The sequence below is a fragment of the Galeopterus variegatus genome, unplaced genomic scaffold (genome assembly GCF_000696425.1).
Source record: "Galeopterus variegatus unplaced genomic scaffold, G_variegatus-3.0.2 Scaffold63, whole genome shotgun sequence".
Classification (NCBI taxonomy): Eukaryota; Metazoa; Chordata; class Mammalia; order Dermoptera; family Cynocephalidae; genus Galeopterus; species Galeopterus variegatus.
In genome coordinates, this window is record NW_007726174.1 from 1,019,817 (window position 1) to 1,043,038 (window position 23,222).

Sequence of the window (23,222 nt, forward strand, 5' to 3'; positions counted from 1 at the left end):
TGAGGGTGGGCAGGTTCAGTTGAACCCTCAGGTTTCTTCCAGCTCTGCACTTCCACATGAATAAACTGCTTTGCACTTGGTCACTTTGAAGTGGCAGTTTTTCCCATCTCCTATGAGATAAATGAATATTTTATCTCAAGCCCAGGAGTCATTTTGCAGATATCCTGTGACAGGAGGCTAATGAAAGCCCTGATAGAGACTTAGAATTGGAATAGATGTGATTATATCCATTGTTCTACCATAAGAATTTGGCCAGATCTTCTATAGAGAAATGAGATGTAGAAGACTTAAAAATGTCATTAATATCTATGAAAATCATGATTTGAAACATTACTGAAGTTAATTTTGAAACCACTTGGGAAAATGGAGGTATTTGAAGTAAAAACAATTTTTGAAATTCTGAGAGAGTAGCTTTTAAACTTTTTTTTTCTTTTCTGCAGCTGGCTGGTGTGGGGAATCTGAACCCCTGACCTTGGTGTTATAACACCATGCTTTAACCAGCTGAGCTAACCGGCCAGTGGCCCTTAAACTTTTTGATACAACTTCAGTAGTCTTCTTAAGGAGTGTGTATTACATTAAAGTGAATTCTTCATGCACTTCTAAATTTTTAAAAAATGCTGCATTTTTAAATGTAGGAAAACATAAACCATAGTACTAAGCACTCAGAGTTAAACATGTATAGTTTTCAGGTTAGTGATGAAGACTGTAAGCCGGATGCTTCTGTGCATGCCTGTGACTCAGAGTCTGCCAAGGTGTATTCCCTTCAGCTCCTGTGGCACTTGCCCATCTATCCACCTGGTAGCTGAGAGCAAGCTGAGAAGACAGTGCTGCTTCTCAGGAGGCTTGCACACAACCTAATTGTCATCTGGCATCTGGGAGGACTGAAAAGTACCTGAAAAGGCACACCTTCAGTTCCCAACTGTCAGTTCACTGGCAGTGTCTGCAGAGTCAAACTAATGCTTTTTATGGAACAACTCCAGAGAGAGCCCTGGAAGGGGAAGGGCTAACTCCAGCCTTCATGCCATCACTGCAAGATAGGTTCAGGAATTGGGGGGTGGGGAAGAGTGGGAGGATAGATCCTAGGTATGTTCTTCATATGGTAAAGTGGGTTTCATCTTTGTCCCTAAACACACACAGTATATCACTCTTTTTTTATGTGTTGTGCTTTGGTTATATATAATCCAATTTTAGCCTGCTGAGATTCTCCTGTCATCACTATGTATAAGCTTACAAGGGTCCAAGATACAGTACGTACACACAGTATACTTTCACTTGGATTTGCCTTACGTGTAACATAAAATTAGCCTTCATTCAGTCCAGGTCAGTTTTTGTGCCTTTATTTTATTTTTTTTTTTTTAATTGGGATATAATTCACATAACCTAAAATTCCCCATGTGAAGTATACAATTTAGTGGTTTTTAGTATATTCACTATGTTGTGCAGATGTCACCACTATTAAACTCCAGACTATTTCCTTCACTCCAAAAAGAAACCCTGTACTTGTTAGCAGTCAGTCCCAGTTTCCCCCTCCCCTCAGCCCCTGGCAACCCCTCTTCTACTTTGTTTCTATGGATTTGTCCATTCTGGACATTTCATGTAAATGAAATCGTACAATATGTGGCCTTTTTGTGTGTGGTTTATTTCTCTTAACATAATGTTTTCAGGGTTCACTCATTGTGTGCCAGTACTTCATAACTCGTCATGGCTGAATAATATTTCATTGCATTATATAACACAATCTGTTTTTCTGTTCATCAGCTGATGGACATTTTGGGTTGTTTCCATTCTTTGCTATTATGACTAATGGCTGCTGTGAACATTTGTGTACAAGTATTTGTGTGAATATATGCTCTCAGTTCTTTGGGGTTCTAGGAGTGGAATTCCTGGGTCATATGGTAGTTCTGCAAAACTGTTTTTCTATTTATTTCTTTTAAATACCTTTGAAGGTCTAAACAGCTACTTAGAAATCTTTAAAAGGGAGGGAGGGGTCATATAAGTTAACATATTTGGTTAGAGAAAACACAGCTGAATTAGTAATAAAAATAAGTGGAGGAAGGGCTGGCCTGGTGGCGCACTGGATAGTGCGCCGCTTGGGAAGCACGGCGGCGCTCCCGCCCGAGGGTTCGGATCCCACATACAGACCAGTTCCCGCTCACTTGGCTGAGCGAGGCGCGGGAGCAACACTGAGGGTTGCAATCCCGTTGCCGGTCCCCGGTCCGGTATGGGGGCAACACTGAGGGTTGCGATCTGTTGCCGGACACGGAAAAAGACAAAAAATAAATAAATAAATAAAAAATAAGTGGAGGAAGAAAAATTCAGGTTATGTTAAATGAAAAAAGCATTGTTTACATTGACTTACAGTATCTTCACATTTACACATCAAAACTGGATTAAATAAAGTGGGTGGAGGAAATGAATTAAGGACAGATTTTTTAATAGACATATTCAGATTCTGGTGAAATAAAGTTTAATTTTTCAAGAATTAGCGGGGCCGGCCCGGTGGCGCACTGCTACAGTGCGCCGCTTGGGAGCGCGGCGGCGCTCCCGCCGAGGGTTTGGATCCCACATACAGACCAGTTCCCGCTCACTGGCTGAGCAAGGTGTGGGCTCAGCACCGAGGGTTGCGATCCCGTTGCCGGTCCCGGTCCGGTACAGGCGTGACACTGAGGGTTGCGATCCGTTGCTGGACACGAAAAAAGACAAAAAGGGGGAAAAAAAAAAAAAAGAATTAGCAATAACAATCAAGGTTGAGAAGATATCCTGAGCATTGTTAATTAGCTGAAAGAGTTGAGAGCCTGAAGAAATCACCATTATTAACATAAACTGGAAAATTAAGGAAAAGGTGAAAAACGTAAGTACATAAATTCACTCCTTAAAATGATGATTCTTTGTTCTGTGGACAAGAATTTTCTAAATATGTGAATAGTTTACATTCCTTCTTGACATTCCATTCATCAGCTTGGCTTGGAAATCACAAGGCTTGTGAATAATATATTTATTGATTATACTATTCATTAGCATGTTCAACTGATATTGCATAACCATTTCTAAAATATAACTACAGGTGATGATAGCATTTTAAGAGGAAGGGGAAGGTTCTGTGATGATTTCTTGTTTGGCTGTACATTTTTACAGCTTGACATTTCTTGTACCTGCCTCTAAGGCCCTGTGGTCCACTCTAGGTCACCTTTTGAGACGCCTGTAGTGGGAGGGGCTGCAGGCTCCTGGATAACCAGAAAATGGGCTGTATTGTGGTTTGGTGAAAGAAAACAGGATTGAGTCTAGCTTTTTAACTTACTGTGTGACTTTCGACTTTTCTGAGCTTTCTTGTCCTCTGAAACATGGGATATTTATTAATGCCTTCTTTACAGGGTGATGGTGTGATCCAAATGAAATGAGGAATATAAAAACACTTTGTAAGCTAATGCAAATTTGATGGTCTTTATTATAGTTCCATTCTGGCTTTCCCCCCAAGACATCAGCCTTTCCTTGGAGTGGCGTAGTCATAGCTACACCAAGCTGCCAAAGATACATCTTCTTTTTTTTTTTTTTTTTTTTTTTTTTTGGTAAAGACTGCTTTATTAGTTGCAGTTAGTACAAGTCAATAAATACTGATCCCCAAAAAGCTCAGTTATTTATCACATTACTGGTCCATAGAGCTGAATGAAGATGAACCAATTGATTGCTGGGATGACCAAAGTCAAGCCTGCTTCTTGGGAAATGAAGCCATAGCCAGCTGATATATGGCATATGCTGTTCCACCAACTGTAAGAATCATGGTTGCTTTATACAGGAGGGCATCACCTACCCCACCCTTTAGATGTACTGGAATTCCATTATCCTCCTGAAACAGCTTTTGTTTTTCTGGAACTTTATTTTCAAAATGCCTCCGTGAAGCAGTGCTTATGGTCCTCTGGGCAATCTGACGAAGAACCAGCAGACTCCGCAGCATCTTTGCTCAGTTACTGCCCACCAACTCCAAAGATACATCTTCTTTGAAATAAAGTACTTAGAGGAGACCTAGATTCCGGACTCCTGGAATAAGGCAGGGCTCTTCATCCACATTTGCTTTATGTAGGGCCATAGCTCTTTAATCATACAAATCAAAGAATTTAGAACCACTGAATATAAGCTCACTTTATCTGCTGGAGACTTTGGGCTGGCCTTTTAATGCCTATACAAGTGACTGGGTGGTTGCCATCTCCCTGTCCTTCTTCTGAGACAGGGGAAAGACACTTCTCTAATCATGGATTTGTCCAATTGCATTTGTGAAGGTTAATTTAGCAGTGGATTTTTTCAGGCAGATTCGGGGCACAGAAGTACACAGTGGTCTCCTTCCTTGTTGCAGAAAGGGAGCAGCCCTTAGTGGAATTTGGCAGGATGACCACATCTCATCTATAGGTTCTATCCCTAGGTTGTGATGATTAGCACAACCTTACAGGTCCTTGCACTGGAAGAAATTAGTTAGTAATAATTTTCATGACAATTAAACTGCTCCTGCTCTTGTTTTTCATCTGTTCTGTAAGCTTTATTGATGTTCCTTCAGATTATCAGTGCACACTGCCATCAAACCAGTGCCCACCGTTAGTAGCACTGATACATCTTAAAACTGATTTTTAAAATGTTCAGTAAATAAGTCATTTCTGAGCTTTCTTTTGCTTTCCTAACTTCCTTCTAACGTAGCCACTTCTAGCCATAGTGTCAGAACTACAGAGTAATAGAATATTGAAATTCAAAGTGAACACTTGGGATCACAGAATCACAGGAGCTGGAACTGTTTGGGCCCATACTTCATTTGTTTATGCCAGGAGCCCAACACTCATGGGTCCCCAACTTCAAGTTGTTGCACAGAGGGTCTTGCCTGTATACTCTTCTCACTTGCATTTACCTTTCTTGCTCCCTGCTGTATTTATGGGTCATTTGGGTATTTCTTGGTCCCCCAGAATATATCTATTTCTACTTTCTGTATTAGCTTATCCAGCCAGTCATCTATTCATCTACCTGCACTCAAACATCATTAAAATATTGGTATTCAGATGAAGCAGCTGACACATATTTAAGAGGTATATTGAAATATCCATCAAGCTTTAGATGGACCGTATTGTAGCATACTTGTATCATAGAAAAAACATTCTTACATGAAGTTATGTTAATAGAAAAGCACAGATTTCTTCAAGGCCACAAATCAGTAGTGAAGCATAGTGACTGAGTGGATTCTCTGAGGCCAGTGTTTTAGCAAATTTCAGAGTTAGATTTATTTGGTATTCACCAAAGTCATGCATGTTGACCCAAGTGATAATGTTGTCAATGTAAGAAATGAGCTTAATGACTTTTTTTTCCAAAGTGGAATTAGTACTGTATTTACATAGTGTTTTACCATTTGCAGAGTGTTTTTCCATGCATGATCTCATTTGATCCTTACACAAACAGCTATGGAAAATATTTGCCTCATTTAGTGAGGAAATCTGAAACATAGAAAGGGTAAGTCATTTGTCTAAGTTCACCCAACACATAACAGGTAGGACCAGGAATAGTATCCAGCTTTTTAGACTTCAAATCCAATATGCTATTATTTGGCCAAGAACCGGTTCCCACCCCATCCTTGGTGTAGAAACCGGGCAAAAGCATTGTTAAAGCAAAGAGTAGAGTGTATTGAGAATATTCTTGAATTAGCCCTTAAGTTATTTTTGCTCCTTTATTCCTCTCCCCAAGGTTCCTAATTGTTTTCTGAAATCCCTAAGCTGATTCTTATATTCTCTAGAAAGAATTCATATTTCTTGAGTGACCGTGCTGTGAAAACAACAGCCTGTCATCTTTTTCTTTTTTTAATATTTAGCTCAGGGCCAGCCTCTGCACATTTGACCTGGACAACTGATTTAGTGTCATCGTGTGAAATCTGCATTAACCTATTCTTTAATGCACATGTGAAATAGCCTTAATTATTTGCTTTTTTTTTTTTTTGGCATAAAATTCATTTCTTATGGATAACTTTCAAAAATAATTACATCAGTAATTTTACTTATTTTTTTATCTACATTAACTATTTCCTTGAGAAGTAAAAAGGAAGAACATGCCAGTGAATCTTCTACAAATCTCTTCTCATTGCTGTAAAACGGAACTCCTTCTAACTAGTGACTCCATTCCTCTGGGCTGTTTAGGCCCAGAGGCAAGGAACCAGGTGGAGTAATTAATGACCCATGGCTGCACATCCCCCAGTGTTAGCAGGAAGTGGGTCATAAAGCAGGCCATCCTAGATCATGTCAAATGATGACCTTTGAAATTTCTCATTCTGAAATGATTTCAGACAAAGATCAAGATTACGGTCCTGTTGCTTGTCAAACAGAAGTAAGGAAAGTAAAGCATTTTTCACCTAGTAATTTAGGACGGGATTCAACGTTTGCTAGTGGTATGCTGTTACATGTTTAACAACTGGCTTGGGGGAGAGGGAACTTTTCACATTTGCCAATTTCTATGGTGTAAATAATCCCACCATGACCAATTTCTGACTACCAACATGAAAATAACCAGCCTCTCAAAAATCCTGAAAATTTAGCCATAAACTCTCATCAGCTCGAACAAGCCGGCTCTAGCACAATATGGCAAATTCAGGGTAATGTAGATTGCTCTCGGGAAAGATATATAGATCAGGCATTTAGTATCTGCCTTGAGTTCTTTACAGTGTTCCCCCAGAAGAGGTGGAAATGAAAAATAAAATTCAGGGGGGAAATTTTGTATTCATAATAAATGGTACAAAGTGGAGTTTATATTTCATTTTATATTCACAGAAGTGCCCTTTTCACTAGTAGAAAATAGCTCCTGTCATATTTGCTACTATAATTTTCCATGGGCTATAGAATGTTTCTCTTCTATAATGTATAAATAGAACTGAAAGTCTTTTAAAAGGTCGTTACATTTTCCTTCCTCTTTTTATACCATTGAAACAAGTGTTTTCAAGGAAAGTTTTCTATTCTAGTTTGACTTATTTGGGAGCTTTAAGATTAATCAAAATATGCAAAATTACATAGATCCCAACTTATGTAAACTGCTTTGTCACTTAAGTTTTCAGCCTCAGTTTCCAATTCATTTCAGTATTTTGTTTTTAAATCCAAAACAAAAGATTTTTTTCCCTTGACCCATGTGTGTATATTCTGTGAATAGCAATGTCTGCAGCATCATTTTCACTGGAAATAAGCTCTGCTTTTTCTTCCAGAAAATATGCTGTGATGCAAAGTGGGAAAGATGGTTACCTATCAAGGAATGAGTTAATCAGTAACTTGCAGTGAATCTAAAAATGTGTATTAGGTATTTTTAAAAGTAATCTGAGCTGACTGACAAGTTGAAGAAGTTACATATAACCGCTGTACGACATACCATTTATTCATAGGGATCATTCTAACCTATAAAAAGATAGATACCATTTAGTAATTTTTTTCACACCATAAAATGAAATGTTATAGTTTTATACTACTTGTTATATAAATATAGCACTCAGAATGGGATATTGAATTCTAATGTTAGATTGCCAGCTCTGCCACTTTTCTGATTTTCAGTTTCTTTACCCATAAGTTTCCTTTTTCCTAAAAGGACTGTTTGTTTAAAAATAAGCCTAATTTTTTGTTTGTTTTGTTTAAGTCCAATTAGAGTACAAGAAGGAAAGGGGGCAATCCTATCTATAGATTTTTAAACTGTAAGCAGAGCTGCCTGATAGAGATTACAGTGCAAGTCACATGCAACTCATGTATATAATTTTAAATTTTCTTGTAGCTACATCAAAAAAGTAAAATCAAACAAGTAAAATTAATTTTAATTATTTTAACACAATGTATCAAAAATGTTGCTTTAACATGTAATCAATATAACAATATTGAGATATTTTACATCCTTCTTTTCCCACTAAGTGTTTGAAATCAAGTATGTATTTTACACTCACAGCACAACTCAATTTGGACAAGCCACATTTCAAGGGCTTAAGCTAGTGACTAGCGGCTACCATGTATCAGACAATGCAGCTCTCTAGAATAGCTCTAACGTTTATCTTACAGTGTAAATATCACATTTATACATTCATCGAAAATGATTTGAGTTTCCCAATAAACTTTAGTTCTCAATTATTTATACTTTTAGCCTAATCTTACTTATAGTGGCTGAACCCAAAATAATTTATTAGTCGTATTTTTCCCTTTTGATTTCTGAAAGACTCTTTGGCAAATTCTATAGAAAAATGAGGACCCCTGCAGACTTAGATGTTACTCTTTTCACTTATTAAAATACCCAATTTTAAGCAGAGAATACTTTGCACATCTAACACTTAAAATCAGGGAAGGCTCGGTGGGACAAAATTGGCACATAAGCATTTCTATTACTATTCTGTAAATGTTTCACACCTTACCTTAAAACAAAAATCAACTTTTTAGGGCCAGCCCGGTGGCGCACTGGAGAGTGTGCCGCTTGGGAGTGCGGCGGCGCTCCCGCCGAGGGTTTGGATCCCATGTGGAGACCGGTTCCCGCTCCCTGGCTGAGCGTGGTGCGGGCGCAACACCGAGGGTTGCGATCCCGTTGCCGGTCCCCGGTACGGGCGTGACACCCAGGGTTGCGATCTCGTTACCGGTCAGTAAAAAAGACAAAAAGGAAAAAAAAAATCAGCTTTTTAAAAAACTAAAATAGGGCACATGCTTTATAGTTACTTCAAGTCAGGTGTGAAAGGCCCCTTTTCAATATGAAATAATTAGGTTTAAGTCTGTTGGCTTTGTCCCTGTGGAATTTTGCACCATCCCTTTGCAGTCTGGACATATCAACAACTCATCTGCACTCCCCATCTGGGTCGCTGTGGGACTATCTGACCTCAACCTCCTGCAGGCTCCAGCTAGCTCCCCCACCCCTTTACCCCCAAGGTTATCTAGAGACCATCTCTCAGGCCCCAAACATTCTTCCTTTCCCATTGGACATTCTGAGTGCCATGGAGAGATCTTCCACCTTCAGAAAGTGGACAATAGAGAGGCGGTACTGTGGTGGCAGTGGGAAGACCTTCCCCTCCCTCCACTTAGGCCACCCCTGGGCAGTGGAGGGGAGAGCCTTTTTAACCAACATGTGTCCAGCACCAGAAAACCTGCTTGACTTTTATTCAGGATTGATGGCTGTTGAGTTTCAGAGCAGAACTTCCTGAAATTTGTTCCCTCACCCCCCATCCCCCAAACACTGCACTCCCTCTCTGGTTCTGGAGCCCCTGGAGTTGCTTCTCTCTGTCCTTTCCTGTTGTCATTATAAAACCTGTCACTGGGTTACAGAGTAAAGTATAACCTGCTGCCTGAGCTCAGACTCTCTGAGTCTGTGCATGGTAGACAAAGAAGGCTTTTGCTCCTAACTTCTCACTCACCTTCACTGATCTGTTCACCTTCCATTCTTTCCCACTGACCTACACAAATATTACTTTCACCAAGTTGGCTAAACTCCAGCTTATTAATAATAATAAGCTATTATGCAATGATTGGTGTAGCACTTCTCTCTTGGAATAGGGCAGTAGTTTGAAGTCTAGGGTCCATGGGCTACTTCGTTCCCTTTCTTCCCCTATGCATACTGCAGCTTCCCACCCCAATCCATTAATGTATGACTGTATTTGCATATAAAAACATTTATACACAGCTTTCATCAGATTTTCAGTGTCTGTGATCCAGGAAATGTTGTGAACCATTGGAATCTTGCTCTTTCCCCTTCCTTCTAAGATTTTACATACACCTATGCACCCCATTGAACCCCCACACTCCTACAGCTAGTAGTCCAGGCAGGCTTCTCCTCCTCCCTATCTTGCCTCCTTAGAAGCTGCTGATCCTTTCTTTCACCTACACCCCATCCCTTTCTTCCACCTCTGAATTAGCCACTAATTGCCTTCCCTGTAGTGTTTTACCACTAGCACAGTAAATCTCAAATCTGTTTTGGTTTGTTTTTTGGTTTGTTTACTTGAATAATTCCAGTTCTTTCTCTTAATTTTCAAAGGACAGTTTTTAATATGAAAAATAAATGGAGCACTTAGAGAATTAGAGGTGTGGTGAAAGTGTTGTGAAATCAATCAAATAATAGGATGTTGCAACTTTACATAATTAGATGTCATTTTCCCTTTTACCCCATCTTTCCTCAGCTTCCAACCTTAACCCCAGTCCCTCTATTTACAGACTCCAGTTACTAAAAATAGTGGGTTCCCTTTGGACCCCAAGAATGAATTATTCCCCTTTGTTCCCACTTCTTATCAGCTATTCACAGTGAAAAGCTCATTTGTTTGGAATAATCCGTATTCTACCATTTACAGGCTAGCCTGTATGACACTGGGCAAAACTTAGTCTTTCTAAGCCTATTTCTTCATTTCATGATAGGAAAATAAATTTGGTCACAAATGTAAAGCATCATTAATATAGTAAATATTCAATGAATTTCCCTTCTCGTCTTTCCCACCCAACCATCAGGTTTTATCTCTTGCCACCTATACATTCTCTCTTACTAATTACCTTTCTTTGATTTATTTCACTTATATCCATTTTATTTCATGAAGCATTTGGGGTATTATAAGTGACTAAGTTGTAAGGCAATTGTATGACTCTTTAGTCACCCTAAACGTCAGATAATTAAGTTTTAAAAAAGCTTAAGGTTACGTATAACACTGTAGTAGAATAGTTGACCTTAAATATAAAATAATGATTATTCTAAAATTTTTCTTAAAAGGCAAATGGCCAAAATCCGACATGTTAGCTGTTAATGTTGGAGAGAAAGCCAAAGCTCTTTTTAAATTTTCTTCAAAATAAGTTTATCTTGACCGTCAATGCTGCTTAGTGACTGCCCTTTTAAATTTCCTGAGCTATGGCCCTGTAGTTAATGTGGAACTTTCCTTGCACATAGTTCTTCATGATCTTCCTGATGTTGGGAGGAGGGAAGGGTAAGATGTGCTCATTCTGACTCTTTTTCCTTAACCTCTGAACTACAACTCCTGGCAACTCTGATATGTGTGAGTATGCACATTCTTGAAGTTATAGCCTCTGGAGAAAAAAAGAAGAGGAGAAACGCACAAAACTTAAACTTCAGAACGTTATAGTATAGTCAGAATAATTATAACACCAAATAATAACATTTTTGGTGGCACTTCATTCTTTTCTGCAAAAGGTTAATTGTTGAAAACTTTCTGTAAAGTTAAGTGGTTATTGTCTTAACAAATGATAGTAGGCCTTGCGGCAGCTGAGCATATCAGAGCTGCCCTCTCCTTCTGCCTACCTCACTCTCTCTGTTGACATGAGAGGGAGGCCTGATATAGACACATAAGCCTTTTAAAGGAAAGAAGTTCTCTGCTGATCACGGAAAGAGGAAATCAGATTTGAAACTCAGATTTGACACTCCATTGCTGGCTTTAAACAATGTATACTTGTCAAGAAACGTGAGTGGCCACCTAACAACTAGCAAGGAAATGGGGACAACCACAAAGAACTGCATTCTACTAATAACAAATATGAGTTTGCAAGTACATTATTCCCCAGAGCCTCCAGACAGGAACTCAGCCCAGCCATTACTTTGATTTTGGTCTTGTGATATCCTGAGCAGAGAACCCGGATGTGGTATGTATGCTTATTTTTGTTTGTCTTTCAAATTTCTCTTGATTTGTACATTCAGGATACTAGCAAATAAGAGGGAGAAAGAAATGGTAGCTTAGTTCATCATGAAAACATTTCCTATTTGTAGCTCTTAAATCAATTTCTCTTGGAAGTCAATTTAACTAAAATAATACTTTTCAGTGTTTTAGCTTGGATCATCTACAATCAACAACTGTTTGTATACTGTTACTTTACTATAGGGCAGCAGTTCTCAAAGTGTTGTCTACACCCCTGAGATAGAGGGTCCACAAAGTCAGCAGTGTCCTCATGATAGCCCTAGCACTTTGCGTTTTTCACTGTGTTGACATTTGCATTGATGGTACAAAAGCAGCAGTGGGTAAAACTTACTGTGCCTTGGCATGAAATTATATTAGTCATTCAATTCTGCACTACAACACCCTCCCAGGAAAAAGAAAATGCCAGTGTCACTTAAGAATATCCTTAATAAAGCAGTAAAAATTACTAATTTTATTAAATCTTGATTCTTGGGTACATAATTGACAGGCAAACTATGGTTCTTCCAACTTTAATATTTGGCAGATATTTTTCCACAGATGATCAAAGTGAGTCTGTTACTTCAGTGAAAACAATTGACAGCATTTGTTGCCAGTGTTAAAATTTGAGCTTTTGAGGAAAAATTAGTATTTTAGTAAATTTATATTCACTACTGTGAACTTTATAGCTTCCCAAATGCTTAAAGCTTTTCTGATGAGGTCAGTGATATTAACGAATGTGATTTTTATATTGTATAGTGAAATATGTCAACTCAGTGAACCAGTATTTTCCAAATGACTGATGCATTATGATGTTACAGAATCATAAATGAGTAAATTTAAAGTGCAAAGTAGACCAAGGATTTTAATGTAAGAGTAGGAAAAGTATATTTATATGGTTTCTGATTCTACATTGCAACTAGCCTTCAGGAAACTTTCTACCACCTGTCAAGTTTTGGTATTAGTATCAAAGAAGGAGATCCATAATTATGTGAAAAAACTATTAAAATGTTCTTTTTTTCCATTATGAAAAAACTATTACAATATCCTTTTTTCCCTAACAGTATATCTGTTTGAGATAGAATTTTCTTCATATACTTCAACAAAAATAATATATCACATGGAGATTTTGAATTCAAACAGATATGAAAATTCAATTGTCTATCAAAACAGATTCTAAAGAGATTTGCAAAAAAAGTGCAAATGGTGCCACTCTTCTCATTACATTTTTTGTTTAGAAAATGGTTATTTATAAAAATATGTTTTTATTTTAATGTGTGATGGGTTTGTCATTTTTTAATGAATTAATATTATTAAATTTCTCATCTTAATTTCTAATATAAAGATTTATAGATAAATCCACATAAACAGAAGCTCATTAGGATCTCAATTACTTTTTTTCTTCATCTATTTAAGGATTTTTTTGAGTGTAAAGATGCCCTGAGGGCCGGCCCGGTGGCACACTGCTGCAGTGCGCCGCTTGGGAGTGCGGCGGTGCTCCCGGCGAGGGTTCAGATCCCACATACAGACCGGTTCCTGCTCACTGGCTGAGCGAGGGGCGGGCGCAGCACTGAGGGTTGCGATCCCGTTGCCAGTCCCGGTCCGGTACGGGCACGACACTGAGGGTTGCGGTCCGTTGCCGGACACAGAAAAAAAGACAAAAAGGAAGATCTGGGAGTCTCAATCCTTTGATCTTTTCAACCAATTCTGTTTTCAATCCCACCTCTAATTTCACTTCAGAAAGTACCTGAAGTGCCAAGTTTTTAAGTTTCTTTTGGGGTTCTGTTCAAATTGGTTTGTTTTTTAACCTTCCCCAGTGCTAGAGCTATTAAATCAGTTACCGTTTCTCCATCTGCTTTCTTTTCTGTGTGTTTGCCTTCTTTTATTTTAAGCCATTTTTACTATTCAGTTAATGATATTAGAGCAAGGACTAGAGGTTAATGTATCCCTGAAAGCAAAAAAGTTTGAGAACTGCTTCCATAAGAGATTTTTTAAAACATATAAACAGTCAGGGGTTGAGTTCCCCTACTGGCCAGCCACCAAAAAAATAAAAAATAAAAATAAAGAGTCAACATAGATTGTACTGTCTATTAAAGTATAATCTAATAGAGAAAATAAAGCCAGCACATGGAAAAGCTATGTGTACCTGAATGCCACAGCAAGATCTCAGCCAGAATGTCATGAGTCATTTAAAGTTCGCTCTTGAAGGTTGGGTGGGATTTCAACAAGCAGTGATGAGAGGAAGGTTTTTGGATTTCAGGTACAGACTAAAAGTGTGCTGGTAGATCAGGGAAGGGAGAGTTTGGTGGAGAATTCATCTAGAAGAAATCATAGTTCCGAATTCTAAAACAGTGTGTCTTAGGGATGAGTGGCTTGAGCTTTTGGAGTATAGTAATTCATCCACTGGCCCTCTTTTTCCTTTCCTATTTCCTTTATCCATTCCACAAGTATTTACTGAGCATACATTATATGCCTGGACCTGAGTTAGATGTTTTATTTGCATTGCTCATTAATCCTCACCTTAATACTGTGAGTTATTATTCTACCCATTTTACATTTGAGGAATCTGAGATTCTGAAAAATTAAGTAGATTACCTAAGTATAGTGACTAAGTGGCATTTGAATGTTTGGGATTGGAACTTTCTGCCTCCAGTGCCCACGTTCTTGAATATTAAACTGTATTTTTACTCATGTCTTCCACTTGGCAATCAGAGGATGCCAGACTGTCTGTTTTTGGTTTTTTGGTATGCAAGCTGTGCTCTTTGGAGTTACCCAGACTTGGTTCAAATCCTATCTCTGATACTTGACATCCTATGTGATTCTTATATAAATTACTCAACCTCTCAGAACCTCAGTTTTGTTGCTGATAGAACAGAAATCTTAACACCTAACTTAGGGGTGGTTTCAGGATTAAATAATGTAATGTATGGAAATCATTACCTTATAGAGAACTTAGAGAATAGTGGGTTCTCCATACCTCCCCCTCCCAAAACAGCTGTTACAGCAGTCTGTTTGTAGTCCTGCTATTGACATCAGTGTTCTCCAAGTGGTCAGTTGTTCCTGTCTAGTTGCTTCATCACAATTGAGCCCATGGCAGGCCACTCTGGCAGGGTAGTTTGAGAGAGAGATGGAGGGAGTAGCTGAGTACCAAGTAGTCTGGGACAGGACGAGCAGGGACTTTGGTATCAAAACAATGCCAGCGTTGGCCGGCCCGGTGGCGCAATGCTATAGTGCGCCGCTTGGGAAGCGCGGTGGCGCTCCCGCCCGAGGGTTCGGATCCCACATACAGACCGGTTCCCGCTCACTGGCTGAGCGAGGCGCGGGAGCAACACCGAGGGTTGCGATCCCGTTGCCGGTCCCGGTCCGGTACGGGGGCGACACTGAGGGTTGTGATCCGTTGCCGGACACGGAAAAAGACAAAAAAAAAACAATGCCAGCGCAGCTCCTCTCTTGACTAGTTATTACTTTACTCTGTGTTCAAAAGGACTCAGCCTCCTCTTCATCTATAAATATGACCGTAATAATACCCACTTATGTGGATTAATGCCTGAGAATGTGAAAGCACCAATGTAATGACTGCACTTACTGGGTGTCCAGTCCATATTAATTCCTTTCCGTATAACATGTTCCTTCCCCTCTTAGGGAAACATTCCAGTTGTCCGATGATGGCAAAGGCCTCTAGACCATCCCTTTGCCTCCAGAGTTGGGTCCTGGAATGTTTGAATCTTAAAAGCCTGTGGCCTCATGATTATCTGAAAAATGCTGCTGCATCACAATGAGTCGTGGTCTTAGACTTGAAAGGCTGTGTCAGACCTGAACCAGGTTTTTAGCTTTCATGGATCTTAGAATGTATTTCCAGCACTTCTTTTGGGGGGGGGGGGGTTATGGGAGGGGAAATGGGGAGGGGTGACTGGCCAATATGGGGATCCAAACCCTTGACCTTGGTGTTATAACACCACGCTCTAACCAACTGAGCTAACCAGCCAGCCCCTGTGTTCTTTTTGAGGTCTAGTTGATGTGTATCCTTTTGGGATAAATTAAATATGCTCTTCTTTGTGGGAAGGCTTGAGAAGCTCGGATTCTCGGAAGAGGAGGGGAATGCACAGTATGAAATTACGTGGCTTTATTTCACGAGTACCAGAGTTCTTCAAAGTTTAATAAAAAGTAAAATGCCACCGTAATGGTTGAGACCAGATGAAATTCCTCATCTCAATAAGTTGGTGGAGTGTTAAAATTCTCCTGGATTCAGTTATTACCAGGAGGGCTACTGATAAAATACACAGCCACTTGAAATGGAACTCGAGACCTAGACCCAGCTCTTTGGGTTTAGTTGAAATCCATAGATGTGTAAAATGATGACTAGCTGCCAGGCCAGCAGGTTTCTCCCCCACTTACTCCACTTACCAGTAGACCTGAGGCCGTAGCCAGTAGGGAGTTGAACCACTTTTTAGTCCTTCCCAGAACCACATACTTGGAGGCTAACAACTTTCACGACACCTTGAGTTCCTGCCAGCGGTGAGTGGGTCATTTCTGGGAATGCTGCTTTGGGGGGTGGTTCTCAGGATCCCTAAGTGGCACCCACTTTGTGTCCACAGGAGGTGTGGGTTTTATTGGCTGTGATGCCAAAGAGGTCCTTACCTGCATGGACCAGCCTGGGTGGCAGCCAAGCAAGCTTCCTTGGAATATTTTCCAGTGCTGGAGAGAAAGGCAGCAGTTGAGTTTCTGCAGCTCTAACTGCTTCTCCTGAGGTGCCTCTTTGTCTGGTGTGAATTCTGTGCCTGGGACAGAGACCACACAGTCATTTCATAGATGTCACATACTGTTAGGTGTGGCCCAGATGGTCCACTCAATGTCCAAGATTTTAGGAACTTGGCTCTTTAGGGAGGCCACATGGCGTGCTGGTAACGAACCTGACCATTAGAGCCAGACTTTCTGTATTTGAATCCTGGCTTTGCCACTTACTAGCTATATGCCATTGGGAAAGTTACTTAGCTTCTCCATGCCTGTTTCCTTATCTATAAAAGGGAAATAATAGTAGTACCTGCCTCAGAGGCTGTTGTGAGGATAAAGTGTGTGGCATAGAGTAAGCACTTGGTAAGTGTTGCTGTAATTATATTATGTGCTTAGGATGGCCCGATGGTGGTTTTCAAACTTGAGAAAGGACTTCGGGATTTCTACTAAGTAGCCATGTATGAGTGCTGAGTACAGGTGGGAGAGCTGTCTTTCAGAGTCTACCTCGATATTTTCTATCCTTTTTCCAGTACCTGCTTTTTCCAACTTTATGACTTTTCCTTTGTTCACCCACCAATCACCTGCCCGAGATTAGAGAATGTGCAGTGAGAATCAGAAAACCAGGGCCGGCCCAGTGGCGCACTGCTACAGTGCGCCGCTTGGGAGCATGGTGGCGCTCCCGCCGAGGGTTCGGATCCCACATACAGACTGGTTCCCGCTCATTGGCTGAGCCAGGTGTGGGAGCAACACCGAGGGTTGCGATCCCGTGGCTGGTCCCAGTCCGGTATGGGCGCGACACTGAGGGTTGCGATCCGTTGCCGGACACGAAAAAAGACAAAAAGGAAAAAAAAAATATTTTTTGTTGTTTATTGAATGATAACCAACTGGAAGGAGGTTGTGAGCATTCCCTGAGAGATAAACGTGCATTGTAGCCTGGGTGGAAAGAGTCATCCGAAAACTAGGGACTTCAGCCCCGCTCAGATTCTTACTGCTGTGTGAGCTTAGACAAGTTACTCAACCTCTTTGAGCAGGAGTGAAGAATTTGGGATGATTTAAGGCTGTCAGGAATCTCATAAAGGTGGAGTGATTATGCATACTATTACCCTGGGATAATAAAACAAAGGATGCATTGGGAATACCTGGTAATTCTCCACTGGCAGCTAAAACTCACCTGACTATACCTATGAATGAAAAAGAATCAAAAGTGATTTTTATCCTTTTTCTTCCTCCTCCCTCCCTTACAGTGAGATGTGTAGTGGGAAAGCACCTGAGTAGGAATCAGGAGATTTGGGTTCTGTTAAGTGAGGCACTGTGTGTACAGTACATAGCACAGAGGAAGAGCCAAAACGATTGAATTTCTCTACTACTTGATTCCACTGTATTGAGCCTCTCAGGTATTCCATGCCCATTGTATTTGCAGTGACCCAGCATTACTGGCATTGTGTAGTGAGCTGGGCATACTGTTATAAGTGCTGGCAGTAGTCCTGGCTTGACCACCTTCCCATATTATAAAATAAGGAGCTAGTACTAAATGGACTTTAGGTTTCTTACAGTTTTAACATGGTATGAAAGCATAGGATTAGACACACACTGTCTCTCCTATCACCTGGTTCATCATTTTCTTCATAGTACTTGATGCTGTCTGTTCAGATTCTGCTTGCTTGTTTGATTTTTTACATATTCTTTGTTTCCAATACCACCCCTGACTCCACTTCCTGGCCCTTGTCTGTATTGGTAGTTGGTGCTGGAATAGTACTGGGAAAAGCTTAGGTGCTTAAAATATAGATATGCATAAATATACATGTATAAGTGTGCATTATAATGTAGCTACATAAATTTGTCTACAGAGACATGAGTAATGGGTTGATTATTCTCCCTGTCACCTAGTCCCACCACCAAAATACACCACATTGTTATTTAGAGATTAGAAGACTAGAATTCAGAATGGTTATACTGTTTGTCTTAAAACTTAACCAAAGTAGTAGTGCCAAGGTTCTCACCTTGTGTGTGCATATAGTTTTAAAGGACAGTAACTCTGACATCAGAGGAAGCCCACCAGTAGGGCTGAGGGCACTTGACCGTGATGGCAGTATGCCAGCTATCTGCAGTGTAGGGTGGAATCCACTTTGTTCCATTTATATACATGGCCGAGATGGTCGGCAGGAGACAGAATATAACCCTTAGAATTCTGCTTACACATATCATTGAGATTTCATATTGCTTTTATTATTTGGCCACAAAAATGGACGTAATCCTTGTTGGCTTTAACATACCTACTAGTACTGCTTTCGCTATCCATCTTGCAAAATATAAGACAAGGCCAGAGCTTAAATTAAAATCCTCAGCTTCTTATCTCCTTCCCACAGGAAAGCAAATCTGTGTTGAAAACCGTAAAATTAAGAGGAGAGCAAGGATAGCATAATTTAGCAAAAATTCATGGCACCAGATTCTGAGCTATATGACTGGAGGGATAGGTCAGACATTAAGAAGATGCTGCCTGCTAATGCAAGTTCCTTAAGGTGGTGCTCTGGAAATAAGAGCCTTGCTTATTTTATATATATAATTTTTTTCCCCAGAAGACTTCTGCAATGCTTCCTCTTTAAAACTACCCTAAGAAAATATTTTTGTAGATTGTTTGGCAATTATGCTTCTTATGAGACTTTCAAAAATGAAACTCAAAACAGTTATTCTGAGGTATAGTTGAAATATATTCATTTTAGCATTTGGTTGTTGAGAGTTTTGTTTCCGTTTTTAAAAGGATTTATTAAAATATTCTCCTATCCCCACTCCCACCCACCCCCTGCCATCTCCTCTAGCAGTCTAAATTACTTGTATTTAATAAGCTCATTCTGTATTTTGGGTAAACTGCATCACTAACACTTGAAAAGCGTTAAAAATTCTTTTTAAATTTTTTATAAATTTATATGCATAGATGTTTGTGCTGAGGTGTATAGAAAAAAGTTGTGTGGCTTTGATAATGGTGCTCTATTTAATAAATGCCACGGGCTATATGAACTATGCAAGTTTTGCCATTAGAGAAGAGCTGACAATCATAAAATAGGGAAAATCTAGTATGGAAATTTTATCACTGTCTAAAACAGTGTGAATTTTTTTTCCCTTTGCTTTTTTTTCGCCCCATAAATTTCTTTTGGATGGAGGTTGTAATGATAGGGTGTAAAGAGAATTAAGTATTACTAGGATAATTATTCTTAATTTTCCTGAGGGTAAGCCTTCCCATTGGAGCTACATGATTTTTACACCTAATTTGTAAAAAAAAAAAAAAACATCAAATTGAAAATCAGTGTACGTCATAGGTGCAGCTACCATACACAAGGATGTTATGGGGCCCTCTATTCAAATACAGTCCCACATTTTAAGCAGTTCACACTGTGGAGTGTTTTCGGCACTTCCTTGGGTTTTTTTCTTTTTCTTTTCTTTCTTTTTTTTTTTTGCTTTTTGCTTCTGGAGAATTTTAATCTGTAGTACTGTAAAATCTCACTAATTCAAACTAATTATGGTGGAGGCATGTCTGAACTAGTGAATTCATTACATTCTATTCCTCTTCAATTTATGTTACTTGTTATTATGGTGTTTCTAAATAGAGATCTTCCTGAGACTGCTTTAACTAGTAGGTGAGTTTAAAATCAGAAACATCTTTTACATTTATGTAATTGTGTTGAGTGAGTTTCCCTTCTTTTTTGAGGGGACTGGTTGTGGACTTTCTTTAAAATGATCCCTGTAATCCCATAATTAGGTTAAACCTGCCTGAGTATTGTTTACATTACTGATTTACTTAGGAAGCACTTTCTTGGAAGAAACAATGACAACGTTAACTTTGTCTGCAGTCAAATGATCATGGACTTCAAACTGATGATGTCCATATAGGTAACCTGAACCTTTAAAAAGTGTTACTGTTATGTAGTTTAGGACTTCCGAGTTAAGTAGTAAAATTTGTCAACAAGTATAAGACATAAAAAGTACATTAAAATATAAAATGTTAACAACTTAAAATGTTCTTAAGCTATATTTCATATTATGCAATTAAACTCAAGATTGGAAATTCCCTTTTATCAATTAGTACTTCTGGAAAATAGAGGAGCAAAAGATGAACTGAATAGGTTCTCATGTTTGACAAAGCTATATAGATTATGAAAAAATGGTGTGACGTGGTTTTTAAGGATGTACAAACATAAAAATAAAAAATTATTTAAACTAAGGGGCTAGTAATGCAGGAAATTTATATTTATTGGATTGTTTAAAATTTGCCTTTCAAATTGGCAATATTTATTCATTTATTTGTTCATTGGACAATTTTTTATTGAGTTCCTTTTTTGTGCCAGACATGTGTAGTGAATAAAGAGCTTATAGAACATCCATAACTTTTGCTCCAGTAATTCTTTATTGAACTTAACCTGAGAAGATAATCCAAACGGGAGTGTAGATGTGTATAAATATTTACACATAAATAAATAATAGTGACCAACCTAAATCTCTAACGGGGCACTGATGAAATAACTGATAGTCTTTTGGTGAGATATTCATGTACTTGAGTATTTACCACGGGAAAATTCTGAAGTTCTAAATGAGATGATATCAGTTGCCAAGGTCTGAAGATGATTGTTGGGTTATGCTGACAACTGGTTACTGCTATTGTGTAATTTTTCCTTTTGGAGAGAAAATAAGAGCTGGGCATCCCTATTAACTTTGACCTTGTGCTTATTTTGCAGTCAAATAAAGTTCCCGTGGTGCAGCCATCCCACGCAGTCCATCCTCTCACCCCCCTCATCACTTACAGCGATGAGCACTTTTCTCCAGGATCACACCCATCACACATCCCATCAGATGTCAACTCCAAACAAGGTGAGGGCCCCTGCCTTCCCAGGTCTCCTTTGCTAAATGAGGAGCCAAGTCCCACCAGTCTGAGTGATCTTTCACATGTCTTGCTCCATACAGTAGGTGGATCAAAATACATTTGTAGAAGACAGGAGTAATTCATTTGATAACAATTCTTTAGAAACCCTTAAGGATTTGTTGTTTGTTTTATTTTTTAGAATTAAAAAACAGAAGAAAAGTACAGTAGAGTCATTTTCCAAGAGACAGCTCTGAAAATCTACAATATAAACCAATATATTGTGCAAATATACTTAAAAGTTCAATCCTCTATAGTATTTCTTTACTTCATGCACAAATGCACAAGGTGTTGATAGTAATATTTTTGTAAATATTAGAAAAGGGGCAAGTAGGAGATTTTGACTTCAGGTATTATTCTTTTGAGCCTCTTGTGATTTCTCTTGGTTATTCATTTATATCCCCATTGTGTTTTATCTTCTTTTTGTTATTTATCAGCACCAGCTTAGATATCGTAAATAATAAAGTACAAAACTATCTCTATTTAAAGTGAAAGTAATATGAATTCTGTTTTACTCCTCTACATTAATATCAAGTTCTGCTTCTACTTCATTTACAGAAAACGACACGGTGTAAGATGTCTGAAAAATTAAAATGTCCAGTTTCTGCCTGACGAGTATGGGTGTGGGTTGGTAGGACCGGGAGCTCTGGTTCTCTGTGCCTCTGGTCCCATCTGCTCAGGGCCACCCTTGAGGATGGATTCGCTCTCAGCATGCCTGTTGCTCTTCCCATGTATGTGCACTCTTGGACTGTGAAAGTTCAGAATAAAAGATCTTATAAAACCCCGGAAAGGCAGAGAATGTCAAGGAGTAAAATTTTCCACCACCTGCATTTTACCCTTTTGTCCTGTCCTATCTTTGACTTATAATGGACAACGAAATTTAATGAGTGTGTAAAAGAGAGGAGTTCAGTGGCTGGGTGTTCTTTTCTGCTACTGTTAACACTTCTAGGTAGAATACTGAACACCTTCAGTTCCCACTGTTGTTAAGATAGAACACTTATCTAAGACTTAGTTACTGTTGTGCTTGGTCTGGAGTAGAGCCCACTTACCTTGACTTAGAGAAGGTAAGACTCACCTATACAGATGTTTCCAGGTTTGACTCTGTTTTATTCTTCATTCCCCATCTTTCCTCCACCCTGCTTCTTTTTATCAACAGTCTCCAAAGAATAAGAAACACCAAAAAGACAGGTCTGTGGATATATGGTGAGAAAGGGAATTAAGATAGGGATCTTAGGAGGAAGGTTGAGTTTGAAAGGGAATGTCAACAATATGATCTTGGTCATGGTGAGTTTGAGGTGTCTTTGAGATATCTGAAGGGAGACGTGAAGTGGGCAATTTAAACGTGTGGGTCACAGTCTCAGTCACATATTAAACATGTTTAATATGTTTTTATATTAAAAATCAATATAAAAGCCTCAAACAATTAGCAAAAAGAATCCAACAGTGTGTTTTATTTAATTTTTAACGATTTATTTATTTAACTAACAATTAAATAGTGCTTACTGTGTCCTAGATCCTGTTCAAAGCACTTTGAAACATTAACTTATTTGAAAGAATAACACATCAGGGTTTAATGGTTTTTCTCTCAAGAATTCTAGGACAGTTCAATTTTAAAAAGAGACAAGTTCATAACTGGTTACCAACTACATTTATATTTTCTCTTCTGTTTCCATCTCTTACTGCTACCCTACCTTGTTTTGCCTAATTGTAATATATCATTGCTTTGCAAATTAATTTTTTTAACGAACTCTCTAGAGTTACAGAGAAAGGCCAAGTGGGCATGATCAGGAATTGTCTGCTTGCACGTGTTTTAGTCTTTATTTTGTTCTAAAAATTTTTAGAACAAAAATTGTGTGATTTTTGAATTCTACTCGATATACTATTTGTGCTTGTTTTAATCTAAGGATCCTGTTTTTAGTTATGTTTGTCCTGGGCTTCGTGTACCTCTGGAGATACATACAT

General features: G+C 39.0%; 2 protein-coding genes across 6 annotated transcripts in view; one reads left to right on the forward strand and one right to left on the reverse strand.

Moving 5' to 3' along the window:
- Positions 1 to 23,222, forward strand: part of LEF1 (lymphoid enhancer-binding factor 1) — a 115,963-nt gene that overhangs the window by 57,815 nt on the left and 34,926 nt on the right. For all 5 annotated transcript variants that reach the window (XM_008576805.1, XM_008576820.1, XM_008576811.1 and 2 more), the window contains exon 4: positions 21,079 to 21,211. In XM_008576805.1, the coding sequence (XP_008575027.1) occupies positions 21,079 to 21,211 (133 nt within the window). The remainder of the gene's footprint in view (positions 1 to 21,078; positions 21,212 to 23,222) is intronic.
- Positions 3,539 to 3,977, reverse strand: LOC103593735 (cytochrome c oxidase subunit 7A2, mitochondrial). The gene has a single exon (XM_008576788.1). It carries the CDS (start codon positions 3,950 to 3,952, stop codon positions 3,701 to 3,703), a length of 252 nt encoding a protein of 83 aa, XP_008575010.1. The 5' UTR covers positions 3,953 to 3,977; the 3' UTR covers positions 3,539 to 3,700.

Excerpts from the sequence above, each read along its gene's own strand:
- LOC103593735 (XM_008576788.1), bottom strand. The coding sequence starts at position 3,952 with ATGCTGCGGAGTCTGCTGGTTCTTCGTCAGATTGCCCAGAGGACCATA.